This window comes from Aythya fuligula, chromosome 1 (assembly GCF_009819795.1).
Source record: "Aythya fuligula isolate bAytFul2 chromosome 1, bAytFul2.pri, whole genome shotgun sequence".
NCBI lineage: Eukaryota > Metazoa > Chordata > Aves > Anseriformes > Anatidae > Aythya > Aythya fuligula.
In genome coordinates, this window is record NC_045559.1 from 82,348,785 (window position 1) to 82,365,090 (window position 16,306).

General features: G+C 43.4%; 1 protein-coding gene across 2 annotated transcripts in view; it reads right to left on the reverse strand.

The window, feature by feature from the left end:
• FAM131B (family with sequence similarity 131 member B) overlaps positions 1 to 12,002 on the reverse strand; it is a 47,716-nt gene extending 35,714 nt beyond the window's left edge. Inside the window, exon 1 of one of the 2 annotated variants that reach the window (XR_004254557.1) lies at positions 11,623 to 12,002. Coding sequence is in view for 1 of the 2 variants with exons in the window: in XM_032208216.1 (XP_032064107.1) it covers positions 11,623 to 11,650 (28 nt within the window). In the remaining variant the exon portion in view is untranslated. The remainder of the gene's footprint in view (positions 1 to 11,622) is intronic. The other variant, XM_032208216.1, reaches the window with a different exon arrangement.
• Between the last annotated feature and the right edge of the window lie 4,304 nt (positions 12,003 to 16,306).

Below are 16,306 nucleotides of genomic sequence, written 5' to 3' on the forward strand. Positions count from 1 at the left end.
TGTTCTGTTTTTCTGCCCCTACCTGTCTCCAGGACAGCCCTGATCCATGCTCTGCCCTCCAGCACTACCTGTGGAGCCCAGGCCTTTTCCCCTTGCACAGTCCACTCCTCTCTTCCCAACTTCCAGCCTTTCTGCACCCTTCTGGACCCTCTCCCAAATATTATTACAAACACCCAGATACCCAACCCCATTGCCCTGCCTGTGTGGAGAAGATAGGACAGACTGAGAAAGGGTGGTTGTTGACCCCAGGGACTTCTCCCAGACCTTCTTTTTCCCCTCAGCCGGTGGGGTAGGCAGCACCACTGCCAATATGATGTCAACAAGCCCAAGACAAGACTCCACTGCTGAATCTTCAGGCCCACTATCATTCTCCAGTCAGCAAGACAAGTTAGATGAAGAAGCAGAACAAGAGTTTGCTTAAAACACCAGCACACAGGGGCAACTGCCACCTAACAGTTTCAGGCTCCTTTCTCCCTACCTGTCCCTGCTCAGTTTGGGGGTATCACTTTGGAAACTCCAAAGTATACAGCCAGGTGGCTACATCCTTCTCCACCACAGCCACCACACACTTAGCCACAGTCCTCATCAACCACCTCATTTTGGAACAGCTGTATTGGTCAGAACCACTTCCTTCTACAGACAGGAGGCATGAAGACTGCTGCCTCCCTCTTATCACTCTCTCCTGCCAAAACAAAGTGTGGGAGTTGCTAGAGGCAGGCATGCCATGACAATGGCCACCAAAGCATAGCAGATTTTCTTTCTGCCAACAGAAGCCACTCTGTGGGAAGCAACAGGCAAAGGACTTCAGTTGGAGGCTCTTCTTCCTCCTCAAGCTTCTGTAAATCCTGGGTGTAGAGGTGATCCTAACTTTGTCTCTCCCCTCCTCCCAATGCTGCTCTCCTCACGCTCCTATTCTTTGCCCTGAAGAAGGTGGTGTTTCTCATCAGCCCCTTCCTGCAAAGGGTATCTCTCTCTGCCAGTGATCCATCCAGATGCTGGTGGCTGGACATGGCATGATGGAGAGCTGCAGAATCTTTTATCATTTAACATCAGGAATCTTCTTGTACATCCACAGCTCCTCCAGGGACATTTAGGGCTTTCCCTGCAGAGCCTGGGACACTTATGCATTGGCTGCTTTCTGGCCCAGAAATGGATCACTGGCCAGTGAGAAATGGAAGTGGTCACAACATAAGCAGATACCCACTCTAGCTGTGGGGAATCCCACACAGGGAGGCAGAGAGTTGTTTACAGGGAAAAATCATTTCCTTTCATGCCGCCTACCTCTGTGCTTTAATGCCTGGAAAAGCATATGGATAGTATCTCTGTGGGCCTGATATCTCCCATCCCTTAAGAGGAGACAGATCTCTTCCAGAGGAGGCCACTTCAGGTCACAGTTGGACCCTCAAAGACAGCCAAGAGGGCAGAGCTGGCCACAGCTGGCTGAGGTGAACAAGGCCATTGCTGTCATTCCTCTGTGACAGCCCTTCTACAGGATCTCAGAATGGTTCCCCCTCTTTGCATCTTCAGTCACTCCAGTTAGCACTGAATCTAGCATCCTTAGCCAGTGGGGGAACAAGCCACTACCTTTGCTAACTGCTGAAGATTAACTGCTCTAGGAAGAAGATGCAGCTGACCCTTGCCATGGCAGACAACAACCTCATCTTCATCAATGAGGACCGTGTTCAAGGAGGGAAGGGGAGCCAGGCAGCAGAGTGCTTCCCTGTAACCTAGGGACCATAGTTCTCTCTACAGAACTTGCTGGCATACAACTGAGATGTCTGTCATTCTACACCACTGATACAAGAGGCCTCTTGCAAAGCCTTCTTGACTTTTACAAGGCCCTCCTCAGAACCCAGAAGCTCTCTGGTGCAATCAGGTCCCTCATGATCACCAACAAGGAGGAATGTCTTTGTTGAGTCCCTGCTTCATAAAACCCACCTCCACATGTAGGCAGAAACCTCCTCACTGCATAGAAGCATGGCTCCTGCAGCATCAGCAAAACTGAGGAGCACTGGGTCTATGGTCAGTGAGACTGGGTCAACCCCACATTGTTTGCCTGGTATGCGGCATCAAACACCCGGATTATATCAACAACTCCAACCTCAGGCAAGTCCCACAGGAGGGTAGCCCCCTCCAACTCCTACTTCCATCGAGCTCCTTCTGAAGCCTTGGCCCTTGACTCCCTGTCCAGCCTACACATCACTCTAGTAAGCTTTGAAAACCAGATGACCTCCCTTGAGAACACTTCTATGCATTCATGCTTCAACTGCTTCACTTTCTTACTGTCACATCCCATACAGATATATGGTTGTAGAACAACTCCTTGTCAGGAGAGGATGAGAAACCCCAGTAGCTAGTTTCTAGTCTGTCTAATTCTATGGCCCACTTGGAACATCAGAGGGAACACCCTGCATCAAGCACCTAAGTTTATTCACAGGATCCCCCACCTCCTGTTTCTTCTGCAATGAGAGACAGACTGGCACCAGTGTATACCAGGCATGTAAGTCTTTGGACCCCTCCAGAACTTGTTACTTAGATTCTGGATGCTCTTCTTAACAAATTTGTTGTACAGCTCCCATCTCAAGCCATACTGAATTCTGATCCTTCTTAATCAACTTTCCTCTGTTTCTCACCAAGCTGGCTATCTGCAGCTGCAGGAGGAGGAAAACCCAGGACCCCAGCAACTAGAGCAACTAGGAGTCCTACTTCTATTCCCTTGTTCTAGGTAGGACATCACTAGGAAGTATCCACTAGTCGCTGTATACCATGGAAGTACAGAAGAGCTCTACTCATTGCTCTGCTCTGGTTCTATATTTTTCTATTTTTAGTCTGTTAGTCTTTACTCTGTTCTAATTTTATCCCTCCTTTTTTGCCACCAACAATTCTCTTTTTATTCCTCCTGGTTTCTTTCCTTCACTGTCTTTATTTTTTTTTTTTTTTTTTTGGGGGGGGGAGGAGAATCAGGGGGGGAAAGTAAGCATTTAGTAATTGTTTGGTATCAGTATTAGTTCGTCCCTCAGATGGGAGTGGATATATAAGAAATAATAAAAGAAAAGGAGAAACAGTAGTGATTTTTTCCTACAATACTTCTCTTAACTTCCAAGTAATTTATACCTCCAGTAGTTCCTGAAACAGATTTTGTCTCTGTATTTAGTCACCTTTAAGGGATTTTTCTTCTATTAATCTATTCATTTTCTAAACCAAAGAAATCTTTTTTGTACCCATAGCACCCTATAACAATAGTTCTTCTTTTTAAGTATACATTATGTGAAAAATGCTAGCTCTTATTTGTTTGAAACTTGCCATTTTGGTTTCATTTGATGTGTAGTATCTATCTTTAAAAAGAATAATAAAATATTCTTCTCTGTTTGTTTTCTCCATGTTATTCATATTGTAGAGAAAATTCATGACCTTAAAGATATCTGTCATAACTTGCCCTCATCATCTGTTTTCCAGACTTGAGAAATCCCTATCTATATGGCTCCCAAAACATAAGCCACACCATACCTTGATTGTCTTTGCTGCCTTTTCTGAATCTTTTCCAGTTCAGTTACATCCTTTCTGAAACAGGATTGAACAATCAAAAACAACACATGGTATTCAAAATATGGGCACAGCATGGATTTACACATAGTAGAATAATGCCGTTTGTCATTTTATTTTCTACTTTTTTCCTAGTTATTAACATTTGATTGACATTATCGCTGCTACTAAGAATTAAGTTTTCTATTATAACTTCAAGATTTCTTTTTGGAATGGAAATAGTCAACTCAGAACCTTCATCATTGCTAATGTAACACTATAATTGTTTTATTGTGCATCAGTTTACATTCATCTACAACAAATTTCACCCATAATTTTAACCCCTAATTATTCAGTATTGTGACATCCTTTTGTAAATCTCTGCACTCAGCTTCAATTGCTCCCCCAAATAATTTACCCTCATTATGGTATTTTATCTCATTAATTGCCCCCTGTTTCACACCATTCATGGATACGCACATCTGAAAAAGATCCCTGTGAAAACTGGCCATTTCTTGCTAATCTTTTTTTTTTTTTTTTTTAATACTATCTTTACCCATGTAATTAATAAGTTTAGGAACTTTCCTTTGATCCGACAGCAGAAAGGCTGTCTTTAGCAGCCCTTACAAATGTGCTTTGGAAATCCAAGTAGACTATAGCCACTGGATCTCCTTTGTTTACGCTTTCTAAGACATATATTGCTTGTTGAGGCTTTCTAAGACATACAAGGCATGTTTTGCCTCAACAGTAGCATTAGCTTTTCCTTAGTATATCTTACTTGTCCATGCATGCACTAGTGCTGTTCTTTAGAGCAACATTTATTAGCTTGCCTGGCATGCATATCTTGTTGACTAGCTTATAGTTTCCTACATCTCAAAATCTGTTTACAAACAGGCATCACATCACCTAACTTCCAATCTTCTTGTACTAAAGTAATTGCAAGACTTTACATATCACAATCAGTAGTTCACTTTTTTCGGAGTCAAATTCCTCCAAGACTTGTTATTCTTTTGTCTACCTACTTTACAACCATATTCACCAAGGCTTCAATTTGATCTTCTGATGTATCCGCAGCATGGAAAGAGTCCAGAGGATAAGCCTCCATAAATTCCACCACAACAACCAGATGCAAATATGTATTATTTGATTTTTTTTTTTTTTAATTTGTATGCTTGTTTTTTGTTATGGTCTTAATCTCTCTGAGTCACCTAAAGCCTCATTAGTAACAACATTATGCACTAAATACTGATCATTGCACAAGGCAAATTACTTAACTTTTACAGGCTCTTTGACTGGCTTCTAGAGCAAATATTTAATTTTTGCATCGCATTCAGATTTCTTACCAGGCTACATGTATGGTTAACTGAAGTCCATGTTACTACTAAGTTTACTGCCTTGACAGCCTCGTTGATCTTCCTGTAGCTGTCACTGTTTCCTGTCACCAACCTGACCGGTGACATTAAGTGGCTAGTAGTACAATCCCTAAAACTATTTTTCCCTATTTAGGTCTGGAACATTAATCCATATGCTAGCTATTTGGATCACCAAATTACTTTCTCTACTTCAGCTAATAGTTTTTGCACTGCAACTTTCCCCATAAACTGTCTGATCAGCATCTGTAGTTACAAACTCATCTTCCCAGGATATAGAAACTATGTGTCCTTTCATAAATCTAGTACACTCCTGGACTTGAGAACTTGTAGCTTAAACTCACAAAGAAACATCCCTGTATCTAATCTGACCTCCTTAAAGTAAATGAGGCTAAAGGTATTCCCTTTGTTAATTATATTTTCCATTTCTGCACTTAAATACAGTAAAAAAAAAATTAGAAAAGTCTTTATTTTTATGTGTTTAGGTGACTGAGAACTCAGCACAATTCTTGGTAAATTATTCCAATAGTTAAGTATTTTTACTATTTGATTTTTTGCTTTAGTTCCAGTCTATATGTGTCCACTGTCTTTCCATTGCATCTTAACTGTTCTCTGCTAGGCTGAAGACTCACATTGTTCTGATGCTTATTCTTCATTCAAACACTTAAAAACTGTCATCAAGTTACCCCTGTAAGTTTTTATTCACGGCTCACATATTTATTTTCTGATGATTATTTTTGCAGCACTTCTCAAAGTGAGAATAATGAAATTAGATTTTTTTTTCACAAATGCCAAATACAGAAAAAATATAACTTTCTCTCTTCTGTTCAATATTCAGCTCTTCATAGATCAAAGAACCACATTAGCTTCTTTGGCTGCAGCATCACAATAGAAGCTGTTGATCTACTGATTATCTGTTCAGACATCTCTAATCTTTTTTCAGTGTGACTGCTTTCTAACATAGAGCTCTGGTTCGGGACATATTATTCACACTCTGTCAATAGATGTATGAACTCATATTTAGTCAGACAAATGCACACTGTTAGTCAAGATATTACAAATGAATTAAACTGTTCTACATGTATATCAGTGATTTATCCTTTTCATTTGTATTTGTATTTTTGGCAATTCATCCAATCTTCTTAGATTCTGTTAAGCTTATCAATATTTTAGATTTCTGTGTTAAATCACAGGGTACTGACAACTATATTGAGAAATGTAAAATCACATAAGAAACACAACTTTTTCAAAAATGATTATTTGTTGCTATTTTGATGCACCATATGTACCACATTTATATAATATTAGTAAAAGAATCATGCGGTACTAAGTTGGTTACTAACTGATCGTTGTTTTATCTTTTACCAATCTAGTATTTTAGATTTATTACTATGATCATAGGTGAAGTTACTTCTATCATTGGAGTATTTGACTGCAGAGAGTCTCATACAAGTCATGATATAAAGTCAGCTTAATGGGATCTGTTTTGAATAAAGCCATTCTTGTCTGTCATGTTGTCCTTCTAATATTTTACTGGGAATTATATCAGATTGACAAAATAAGTACCTAGGTTATCTCGCTCTTTCAAGACTTATTGGAGGAAAAAAAAAATACTACAGTTCTGCCTTTTTATTTGACTCTCTAAAAACTCTTAAGTGCTAGTTATCTAGAACTAGCTGTTTTAAGTATCAGTCTGACATCATCACTGTTTGTTGTTGAAAAACATACTTATTAAATAAGCTGAAAACTATTTTTCTCCTACTTCGCCCCAAGAAAACAGGCAAAAAATATGCATTGAGCGGGTCAATTTTTCTGCTTCAATACACATCAGTCTATAGAAGTCACTGACTCCCAGCTCTCTCAAGACAATTCATTACTTCAGTTTTCCCATCAGCTCCTTTGCAATTTCTCTCATAATTCTCCCAACTTACTGCCTCTAAGAGTTAACAGACTCAGTATGTTGTCCTTCAGTTCTACTCCCCAAGATCACATCAGTAGAACTGTACACATACACACACACACACACACAAAAGGAGTTTTAGGACAATCAGCAACATGCTGAATACAGTTTACCTATACTAGTGACTGTTGCTGATAAATATAATTTACACTTGTTCTTTAGAATGCTTTCAAACTAGTCTTATGCAACTGGCCTCTTTGTTAGTTCTTTCCCAACAACTTTGAAACCACTAACTTAAACCTGACAAGAGAGATAGAGGTCTCAGAGACGATCATTTTGTAGACACATCATGACAACTGGCTGCTAGGTCAGGGACAGAGTCTCTGTTCAGATTCTTATTGGCAGAAATGAGCTCTTAATCCCAGAGCTCTTCGGTTGACTTTTTACAGTGATCAAATTGAGAAATGCTCAAAAGAAGAAAAGTTAGACTGGGAAGAAGCAGAACTAATGAAGTGAGACCAAGCACAAAGCAGTCTGATCTGGTAGGAAAGGTGTTCCTTTGCCCCCTTTTCTGTTTTTCTCTCCCTTGGCTATGAGAGGAACAAGATACCCAGATGCCCTTCTTCATGTATTCCCACCCTTTTTACCACATTGCCTTTGATATAGAGGTTTCTACACAGAGCCCTGTGCTCCTTCCACCTCTTTGCATGCAAGTAAACAAATGTATTTTGCCCCAGTGTCATGACTCAGTTTCCTTCTGCATCACCTTTTGCTCTCCTAGACCTCTCCCTCTCTTTATTTCTTTTCGCTGGCTTACTTGTATGTTGAAGGGGAAGGAAGGACGAAGGAACCAGACACTGGCTCTCCCTGATATGTACTGTATACACTACGCTTGCCACACCAGATCTCACTCCACACAACCTTCAGATCTGTTGGGGGATGAACGAGGAGGAAAATGAAGGGGGGGTTCACTGATTCCCCTAGCAGCTTACCCCCACTCTTGTCAGTCTCTTATCATGCTCCCACTCTGCTGAATCTGAAGTAGACAGATTGGAAGTGTGTGGTCTTTGGCTTCATTTCTCCTACCGTGGATGCTATGAGCCACTCATTTACACTTTGTACAGCACAGCCAGTGAGAAAGCAATGTTAAAAGTGTAGGCTTCTTCAACTAGTACCTGCATTGCTTCTCCCTCTGACAGTATACTGACCTTTCCGTGTAGAGGGAAGCGCAGCAAGCTAGCTAGCTAGATTTAGCATGTCAGATTTGACCCAGAGACCAACAAATTAAGAGCACTACCTTTTCCAATCTGCATGGTCTATACATTGACTGATGCTCTGTGCACAAGCCTAAACCAGCTAACACGAGCTGCTTTTTTGCACAATTGCCATACTAAGCAAACATTGGGAGGACTTCAGCCGACAGCTGGGGTTATTATAGTGAGGTAAGGGAGTCTGTGTCACATAGTATTCTAAGCAGCTAAAGGAAAGCAGTGATAGGTGGGAAAAGTATAGTAGGAATGTATTAACAATACGTAGAAGCTTGCAGTCCTCTGACAGCACATGACTGAAGCACTGGATCAAATCTGATTCAGAAAGTCAACCCCTCCACGCTTTAAGTCTTAAACATAGGATCATGGGATAATTCCAATTAGAAGACACCTCTTGAGGTACAAACTCCTGCTTAAAGCAGAGTCAGCTATGAGTTTAGGCCAGGTTACTCAGAGCTTTACCCAATCTGGTCTGAAAACCTCAAAGAATGGACACTGCACAACCTATCTGGGAAACCTGTTCCTATGCTTGATACTCTTCATGGTCAAGAAGTTTTCTGATATCCAGTGTGAGCATCTCTATTTTCTCCCCACACACTCCAAAAGCACTATTAGATTTTAATTTCTTTAAATAGTTTTCCACCATTTCACGTCACTTCACAAAACATGTTTGTTGCAGGCTTTCACTCAAAGACGTCAAAGAAATTAGAGACACCACTGGGCAAAACAGAGAGTATTCCTGAGCATAATAGGTTTGAGCTTTCCATTCATTTAAATCTCTTCAAGGAAATAAGAGAGATCTTGTCACACTAGTCAGAACAATCAATTTTTTTAATGTCTAAACTATGGTCAAAGGTACACTTGCAATGTATTCAGAATTGAATTGGAATACATTCAGACATTCAGGTCTGAAATATCCTACATTTATCTAATTCAGTTACTAAAAATAATCAAGCTGATCTTTGCATGTAGTTGGAACTCAAATATCTACAAGTTTCTGGCTGGATTTTGCAACTTTAACTGTCCAGCAACCTCAGTGAAAACCTTTTTTACATACACTGAAATTAAGTCCCAGTTATTGTGAGAGTCACTAGGCAGCTCTCTGGGAACTACACTGGAGCGAGTAATTATCACCAATATACAGATCTGACCTCTAGGCAGTATCAGAGGCAGAATATCAGAGGCATATATCGGAGGCAGAAGTCAACTGTGATGCTTAAAAGGGCTCTGGATTGTTGTGTAGTTGACATAATGCCATGTAACAGAAAGCACATGTATGACATCAGTGTGTGAGTGGCTGCATCTGTGGAGAAGGTGAATGGGTATCCACTTAGCCTTTAAGATGACTTTTCAACTTTCCTCATACTTTAGGGAATCCAAATTTGATCATCACCTTTGTGACTTCTGGTGTCCCCTATAACACTAAAAGATGTTATATGACTTCCACTTCAGTCTTATATGTATGGAGCTGCTCTGCTAGGAACCTCTCAATTACTTTTCCCAGGGAGAAATAACAGGAAAACTCATGTTTAGGAAAGAAAATATGAAGTTTCACATCATTAAATGTGCAAACTATGACATGTAGCTAGATCATAACAATATGTCCCTGCAGGAGACAGAGAAATCATGTGGTTTGCTTAAAACTGGAACGGAAAAAGGTCCAGAGCAAGCTCAGGGCACAATCCTTCACTGGTCCCCATGTGGTGAATAAACTAAATGTGACTGATTATGAGCTTTCTAGCACTAATTCTGAATTAGAAACCTGCTACATGAAAATTCCAAGGTAAAGCCAACAGAAGTGTACCTTGCTTCGCCTACCTCTGGGATCTCCATGGTCTTGGAAAGGCAATACAGGGCTTGTATATTAAACTAGTTCTGCAAAAATCTAACCAGTTACACCATACAACAAGAACACAAAGTTCTACTCATGCTAGGGCATTATTTTCCAACCATATCCTAGGATTACAACAAGATATATATGAATATATATCTACGATGTATATATATGAATGATACTTGAAATAGGTTAGTTATACGGCCTTTGTGTAACAGATACCAGGTCAGAAATCATAAAAATGCTGGCACACACAGGAACAAATACCTTCATGGTTAAGTATGAAAGCCATGCATCATTCTGAAGTTGAGTGGATGCTACCAGATTGTGTGTTAATTATTTATTTGAAGAGCATTGTGGGGAGATGGACCAAGAATTAAAGCTACCTGTACAACATGCACTGTTAAAAGTGGTGTAGATTATTTGTTGGCCAAGAGGATAATAATACCCTCAGCAGTGTGCACATGTAGAGGATATGGGAAAGGGAAGCAGTACATGTTTTGACACATTACAGTATACAGACCCAGGTGATTTTGAAAAATCTTAACAGTGAACTTTGCCATGTGAACATTACAGAAAACATAAAAGATCTCTTCAGGTCATGAGGACATCCAACCGGTAAGAAACATAGGCTAAATGTGGGAATTATATCCCAAGGTAGAAACTGTAGTCTCTAGTTTAAAGTTTGCTTCTAGAGGAGTATATGGCCCCCTGGAAGTGCTCACAGAGGACTTTCCTACCAATCCAAGAAGTGTCACAGCATCAGGCTTTGACAGAGTCACTCAGATTTATTTTGGGGATCTTGCTCAATTTGTTTGCTCTCAAAAGTTTCATTTTCCTACTTATGTCACAGTGCCTGTGTGCTTCATGGGCTTGAGGTCTTCCACCAAATGAGCTGTTTTTGTCTCAGAGAGTGTTTTGTTGAGTTAAATGGCATATCTCTATGCATCTGTCTGATGTCTTTACATGTGGTTTGCATAGAAAGAAATTTTTCCGTGGGGAGGAAAGTGTGCCACTGGACGCTGCTTTTATCTACAGAGACCTGCATTTAGAGATCCATGGATTTTTTTGGTATTCACATATGTGTAGGAAGACAGAGCTAGGTTTACATAGCCTAAGGGCTTGGGATTCTCTCCTGAAAAATAAGCGTGGCCGGGTGGAAATACGCTATTCCTCCCACTGTGTCCCCTCGCCATGGCTCTGCAAGGAGGAAGGGAGGGATTCCGTTTTGTTTGCTGTTCTCCACTGAAGTCTCCGTAGGGGGAAGGGGGGGGGAGAGAAGACGTGCAGATCATGCAGTGTTACGTACACTCGGATAACAAGAACCCGTTACCGTGCAAGGGAAGCAGCCTCCGGCTGCCTGATCCCGCGTCGGGAGGCACGCCCCGCACCCCCCCCAACCCCCTGGGGGGCACCGCACCGACCCCGCACGCTCCGCGACCTTCCTCCGGGGGTGACCGGGGAGATGCCCCCCGCCGCCCCCGCAGCCCCGGGCTCGCCCCGCTCCCAGCACCGAGGCCGGCGGCGCCCCTCGCCCCTCGGGGCACCGGGCTAGGGGGGAGCGGGGGGGGTCGTCGTGCGCAGCTAATGGCGCTGAGCGGGCCCTCGGCGGCCAGGATGGGCGCTGCGCAGGGCGACCCGCGTCCCACCGTCGCTCGGTTATAACCTGGGAGGGACTGCGACCGCCCGAGCATCCTCTAGCGCCGTCCCCGCCAACGCCTTCCTCACCCACGGTGCGGGATCCGATGCAGCCCATCACTCCGGGAAGAGGCGGCAGCCTCGGCAGCCGGGAGGAGGAGGAGAAGGAGGTGGAGGAGGAGGAGGAAGGCGGCGGGGGAGGTCGGAGAGGAGCCGGTCCCTTCAGCGGCAAACGCCGGGGCGGCCCAGCCGGGACCGGCGCGGGGTCATGGTCAGGTGCGAGCGCCGGCTGCCCCCGCCGGGGAGACGCAGGCGGGAGGGGACTCCGCCGGCCGGGCTGTCATCTGCCCCGGCTCCGCTTCCCGTGCCGAGCCCTCGCCGCGGCTGCGCCCCTGCCTCCGCCGTGCGCCTGCCTCCGCCGTGCCGCCCCTCCGCCCGCTCCCCGACGGATTGGGTAAACAGCCCCGGCCCGGCAGCACCGCAACGATTGGCTGCAGGACCGGGGAGGCAGGGCCGTGCCGAGCCGTGCCGAGCCGGGCCGGGCCGTGCCGGGCCGAGCCGGGCCGGGGGGCGGCCGCGCGTCCACCCCGCGGAGAGCGGCACCGGGCTCGGCGGGGCGGAGCGGGGCGGGGTGGGACCGGGGCCTGCCCGCAGTAGGGGTGGGCGGAGGGGGCCCCTCCTGGCTGCCGGGGCAGCGCCCGGTACAGGTGAGCGGCGGGCGGGGGGGAGCGGGGAGCGGCAGCGCCCCCGGAAGGAGAAGCGAGGGGCGCGGAGATGCCGCGGGTGGATGGAGGCGGCTGGACGGGCCCTCGGCGGCTCGCCGCGGTTTCCCGGTAACTACACTTGCAGGTTTGATTCAATTAAAGGATGCTCTCCTCCCCCCCCAGCGGCCGGCGGCTCCCTGGAGGGCTGTGGATGTGCAGGTGCAGATCTGCAGCAGCGGTACCCGCTTCCCAGCCCTCTGCGAAACGGTGAAAGGAGCAGGCTTAGCCCTGTGGAATAAAAAGGCTTTTCCTTCAAGCTCCCTGCTACCATGGCAGGGGGGGACGCAGGGACGCATCTCACCAGATGAAGATGTTAGGTCGGCTCCTTTCACAACCCAAATTCGTCTGCACCTGATAACAACAGGCAGTGTCCCCCTAGCCCACCTCCCCAGCACCACTGACCCTCCCTACTCTGCTCCTTCCACCTGCACGCTCTGAAATGCTCATGGTTTCTCCCAGCTGCTTTGTGTTTCCTTCACCAAAACCTCTCTGATCTCACCAGCTTCATTCCACCAGTCTCTCTTAAAAGAAAATTGAATTTTGCTGATCCCAAATGGATTATTTTGTTCTCATCTTTGAGAAATTCAGTTTTTTGTCTACATCGCTGAGAAGTCGCTCACAGCAGCTGAACAGCCCCGATTAACAGCAGTAATGGGGAATAGCTCATTCTCCCACATACAGCTTACACTAAACCTAAAGAAAGAGGAGGAAAGAAAAGGGGGGGGGGGGGGGAGGCTTAATATTTCATACAAAAAGATTATGTTTTTGCATGGGCCTCTTCAGAGAAGGAAATCTACCTACACAAAGTCAACTTACAAAGTAAAAGTTAAATAAAAAGGGCATGTGCAGAAAAAAAAAATAAAAATAAAAAGTGAAGAAAAAAAAAGTGCCAATGTTTGAATATAAGCAGCTATTATTTATTTTTCCCTATTCCATGGTATTGAAGATTTACCAAGTATGGTGAACTATAACTCTTAGGAATTATAAGAGATTGCAGTCCCATCCTGTCTGGGTGCCTGAGGCCATTGGGAGTATGATCTGGTGCTTTAATGTTCTTCAATGGATACAGCACATTATATCTTTGCTGAGGATGAAATTTCTCCACAGTCAGCATTCTTTCCCTATTTTTCTCCTCCCTCCCCCATATATTTCCAAACCTGTCAACTTTCTTGGAATTGTTTTGGATGACTCCATAAAGACATTTTCCTGATGTGTCCAAACTCTTGAAAACTAAGTTTTACAAATGCTGGGAAACCATAGATCTTGTGAAACTTCATGTTACCCAGAGGTCTTTAGGCCTCCCTGAAGAGGAGATCCATATTGACTTCCTGGTGTAAATGCAAGAATAGGGGAAATGAAAGAAAATTGAAATGGGAAAAAAAATGGTATATTAAGAAACAAGGCTTCTCTAAGTGTTTTCTAAATTAGTGACTGTCCAGCCAACTACTGTCCTCCACAGTCTCATGGAGGTCTTTTCCAACCTTACTAATTCTATGATTGATCAGTATAGCTGTCCTGAGGAGGTTTACCACAAACCCCACCAAACAGTTTTTGCAGTCCTACCCTTGCATAGAGATGTATTGCTAATACAGCTGTGGGCAATTTCTTAAGTCTTTACTCTGTTTCATGTTTTAATTTTAATCCCCTTCTCTCCACCCCCAATATAAAGCTGGTATTCCGCAAACCTCCTTTCAGTACTGAGAGAGATCTCTGCACTGGTTCCTTTTCAGTAAAGGTTTCAGGTGAGTCACATTGACTCTCCTTATTTTATTCTCTGGCCTTAACACTTTAACTTGTCTATCACTTTGTCTCAAGCTCAGTGTCATACCCCAGGTCCTAATAAGTGTGCATTTGTCTTTCCTTTCATTAAGCTACAATAAAATCTACATCAATCTGTTCTGACTTCTGCCTCAGGCTGTGATTCCACATGCAGGTGAGCAAGTCCTAGCGCTTACCCTGCCTGAAAATCAGCTTTCTAGTTCTTGATGGATTTGTTTTCTTCTGCTTTAGTGTGGTAGTAGATTACACAGGGGTCTGGCAAGCACTTACACTGCTACAAGGTAAGTGTCAGGCAAACAGAGCAGAGAAAGAACTGGAAAAGAGGAGGAACTCTCCCTTCCAAGGGTGGTGAATGTCCACTGCTCCCACAAAATTGCACCAGTGTGTATGTTCTTTCACTCCACAGAACTACTAGCCTGCTGCATAGCTGTCTCACATGTCTTAATGCCACAATGCTATAATTTGTGGGAAAGCATATGCAAAATATGTTTTGTGTAGTGCTGATTTAAATGCTGATCTGAAAGGTATTCATAAACATTAAGTGTTCACACAGGGTTTGTAGATGGGGACATTTAAGCATCTAGAGAGAAAAACAGGTGGGTTGAAGATGGGCTGAAGGCATGGGGCGAGAGGCTAGTAGTCAGTGGTGCAAAGTCTGGTTGGTTGCCAGTAACTAGCAGAGTACCCCAGGGTCCAGTCCTGTTTAATGTCTCCATGAATGATTTGGCTTATGGAGTAGAGCATGCCCTCAGCAAGTTTGCTGATGACACAAAACTGGAAGGAAACTGCCCCTCTGTTTCTTGTAGAGCTGAAGACCTCCCCCTCCGTATACCCTGCTATAAGAGGCACACTAGGCAACACAGAAGGAAGAACATTGCTATATTCTAGCTCCCATGTCAGTTGTTGCCCTGAGGAACTTCTGTTTGCAAAGCAGAGCTTCTGGGCTAGTCTAGCTTATTCCAGTTAATTGTTTCTTAATTATTTTGTGTTTGCTCTTTAAGACACGCCTCTTAGCATTGTTTATCATCCTATGAGCCATTGATGAATTGTTTCTATTAAACCTACTTTTCCATGTGTTCCCTATGGCTCTGTATAAATAAAATATAATGATCTTGTAAATTATAAATACTGGAACAGCATCTTCCTGAGAAATACTGTTCATAAAATACAGAGCTATTGTCACTGTCATACCTGCTTAATAAAGGTATTAATTTCATTAATTAGTTATCAGGGATTCAGATTATACTACCATAAATAATGTGCCCCTGTCTTCTCCCTTAGCTGCCATTTAAACCAGTTCAAATGAAAAAAAAAATTATATATATAAATCTTGCCATCTAATGTTCCACTTTTAACTAAACATTGCACACCACAAAATAATTCAAAATATTTTCCTTCTCTCTATCATTTAACCTGACATGAGTTTCCATCTCCAAAGGTCTCACTGGTAATCACATCTAATCCTCCCATGAAAAGGCTGGAAAATGATTGCTCACTTTCCTTCTCTGATCCTTTTTCAAATCCTTATTTAAAATCCTGTGTCACGACCAACTTAGATCACAGAAAGATATGGAGGAACTTCATACATGCTTCTTGCAAGATGTGCATTCAGCTGTGAAAAATGTGCAGAGGCCTACTAACTTCTAGAGTGGAAAATGTTTACAAAAATAGTGTCTGTATTAGATCTATATAGACAGGAATTGCCCTTCAGGAACTGTTGCTCCAATATGCTTCTCTGCTGGCCTTCTGCCACTGACAACATGGATACCCCAGTAAATGCTTCTTCTGGCAGAGATCTCTGTAATTGCTTCACAGAAGTAATGGAGTAGATACCACAAGAGTTAATTCTACATCAAGCTGTATTAGCTACTGATAGGATTTTCATGTGGACTGAAAAGGAAATGAGATAACAAAATGACTCATACCATCCCTTCTCGCTCAGAGCTCCTTCGGTGCAGGAAACAAACAAAAAGACTTCTTATGGGGTTCAAAAAAATGAAAAAAAGAAGCACCAGCATAGTTCAGAACCAGAGAGGGGTGAATGATATCTGACATAAATGGAAGGCTGGGTCCTTTCAAGCTAGGAAAATATTTGAGGCTGTGTGAATCAGCTGAAGATTAGAAGTAACAATAGGTGGAGGTATAGACACAGGATATCATGTAATCATTACACATGTAATGTTTGCATTACATATTGCAATATAAGCTCATGCATACCTACATCCGCATCC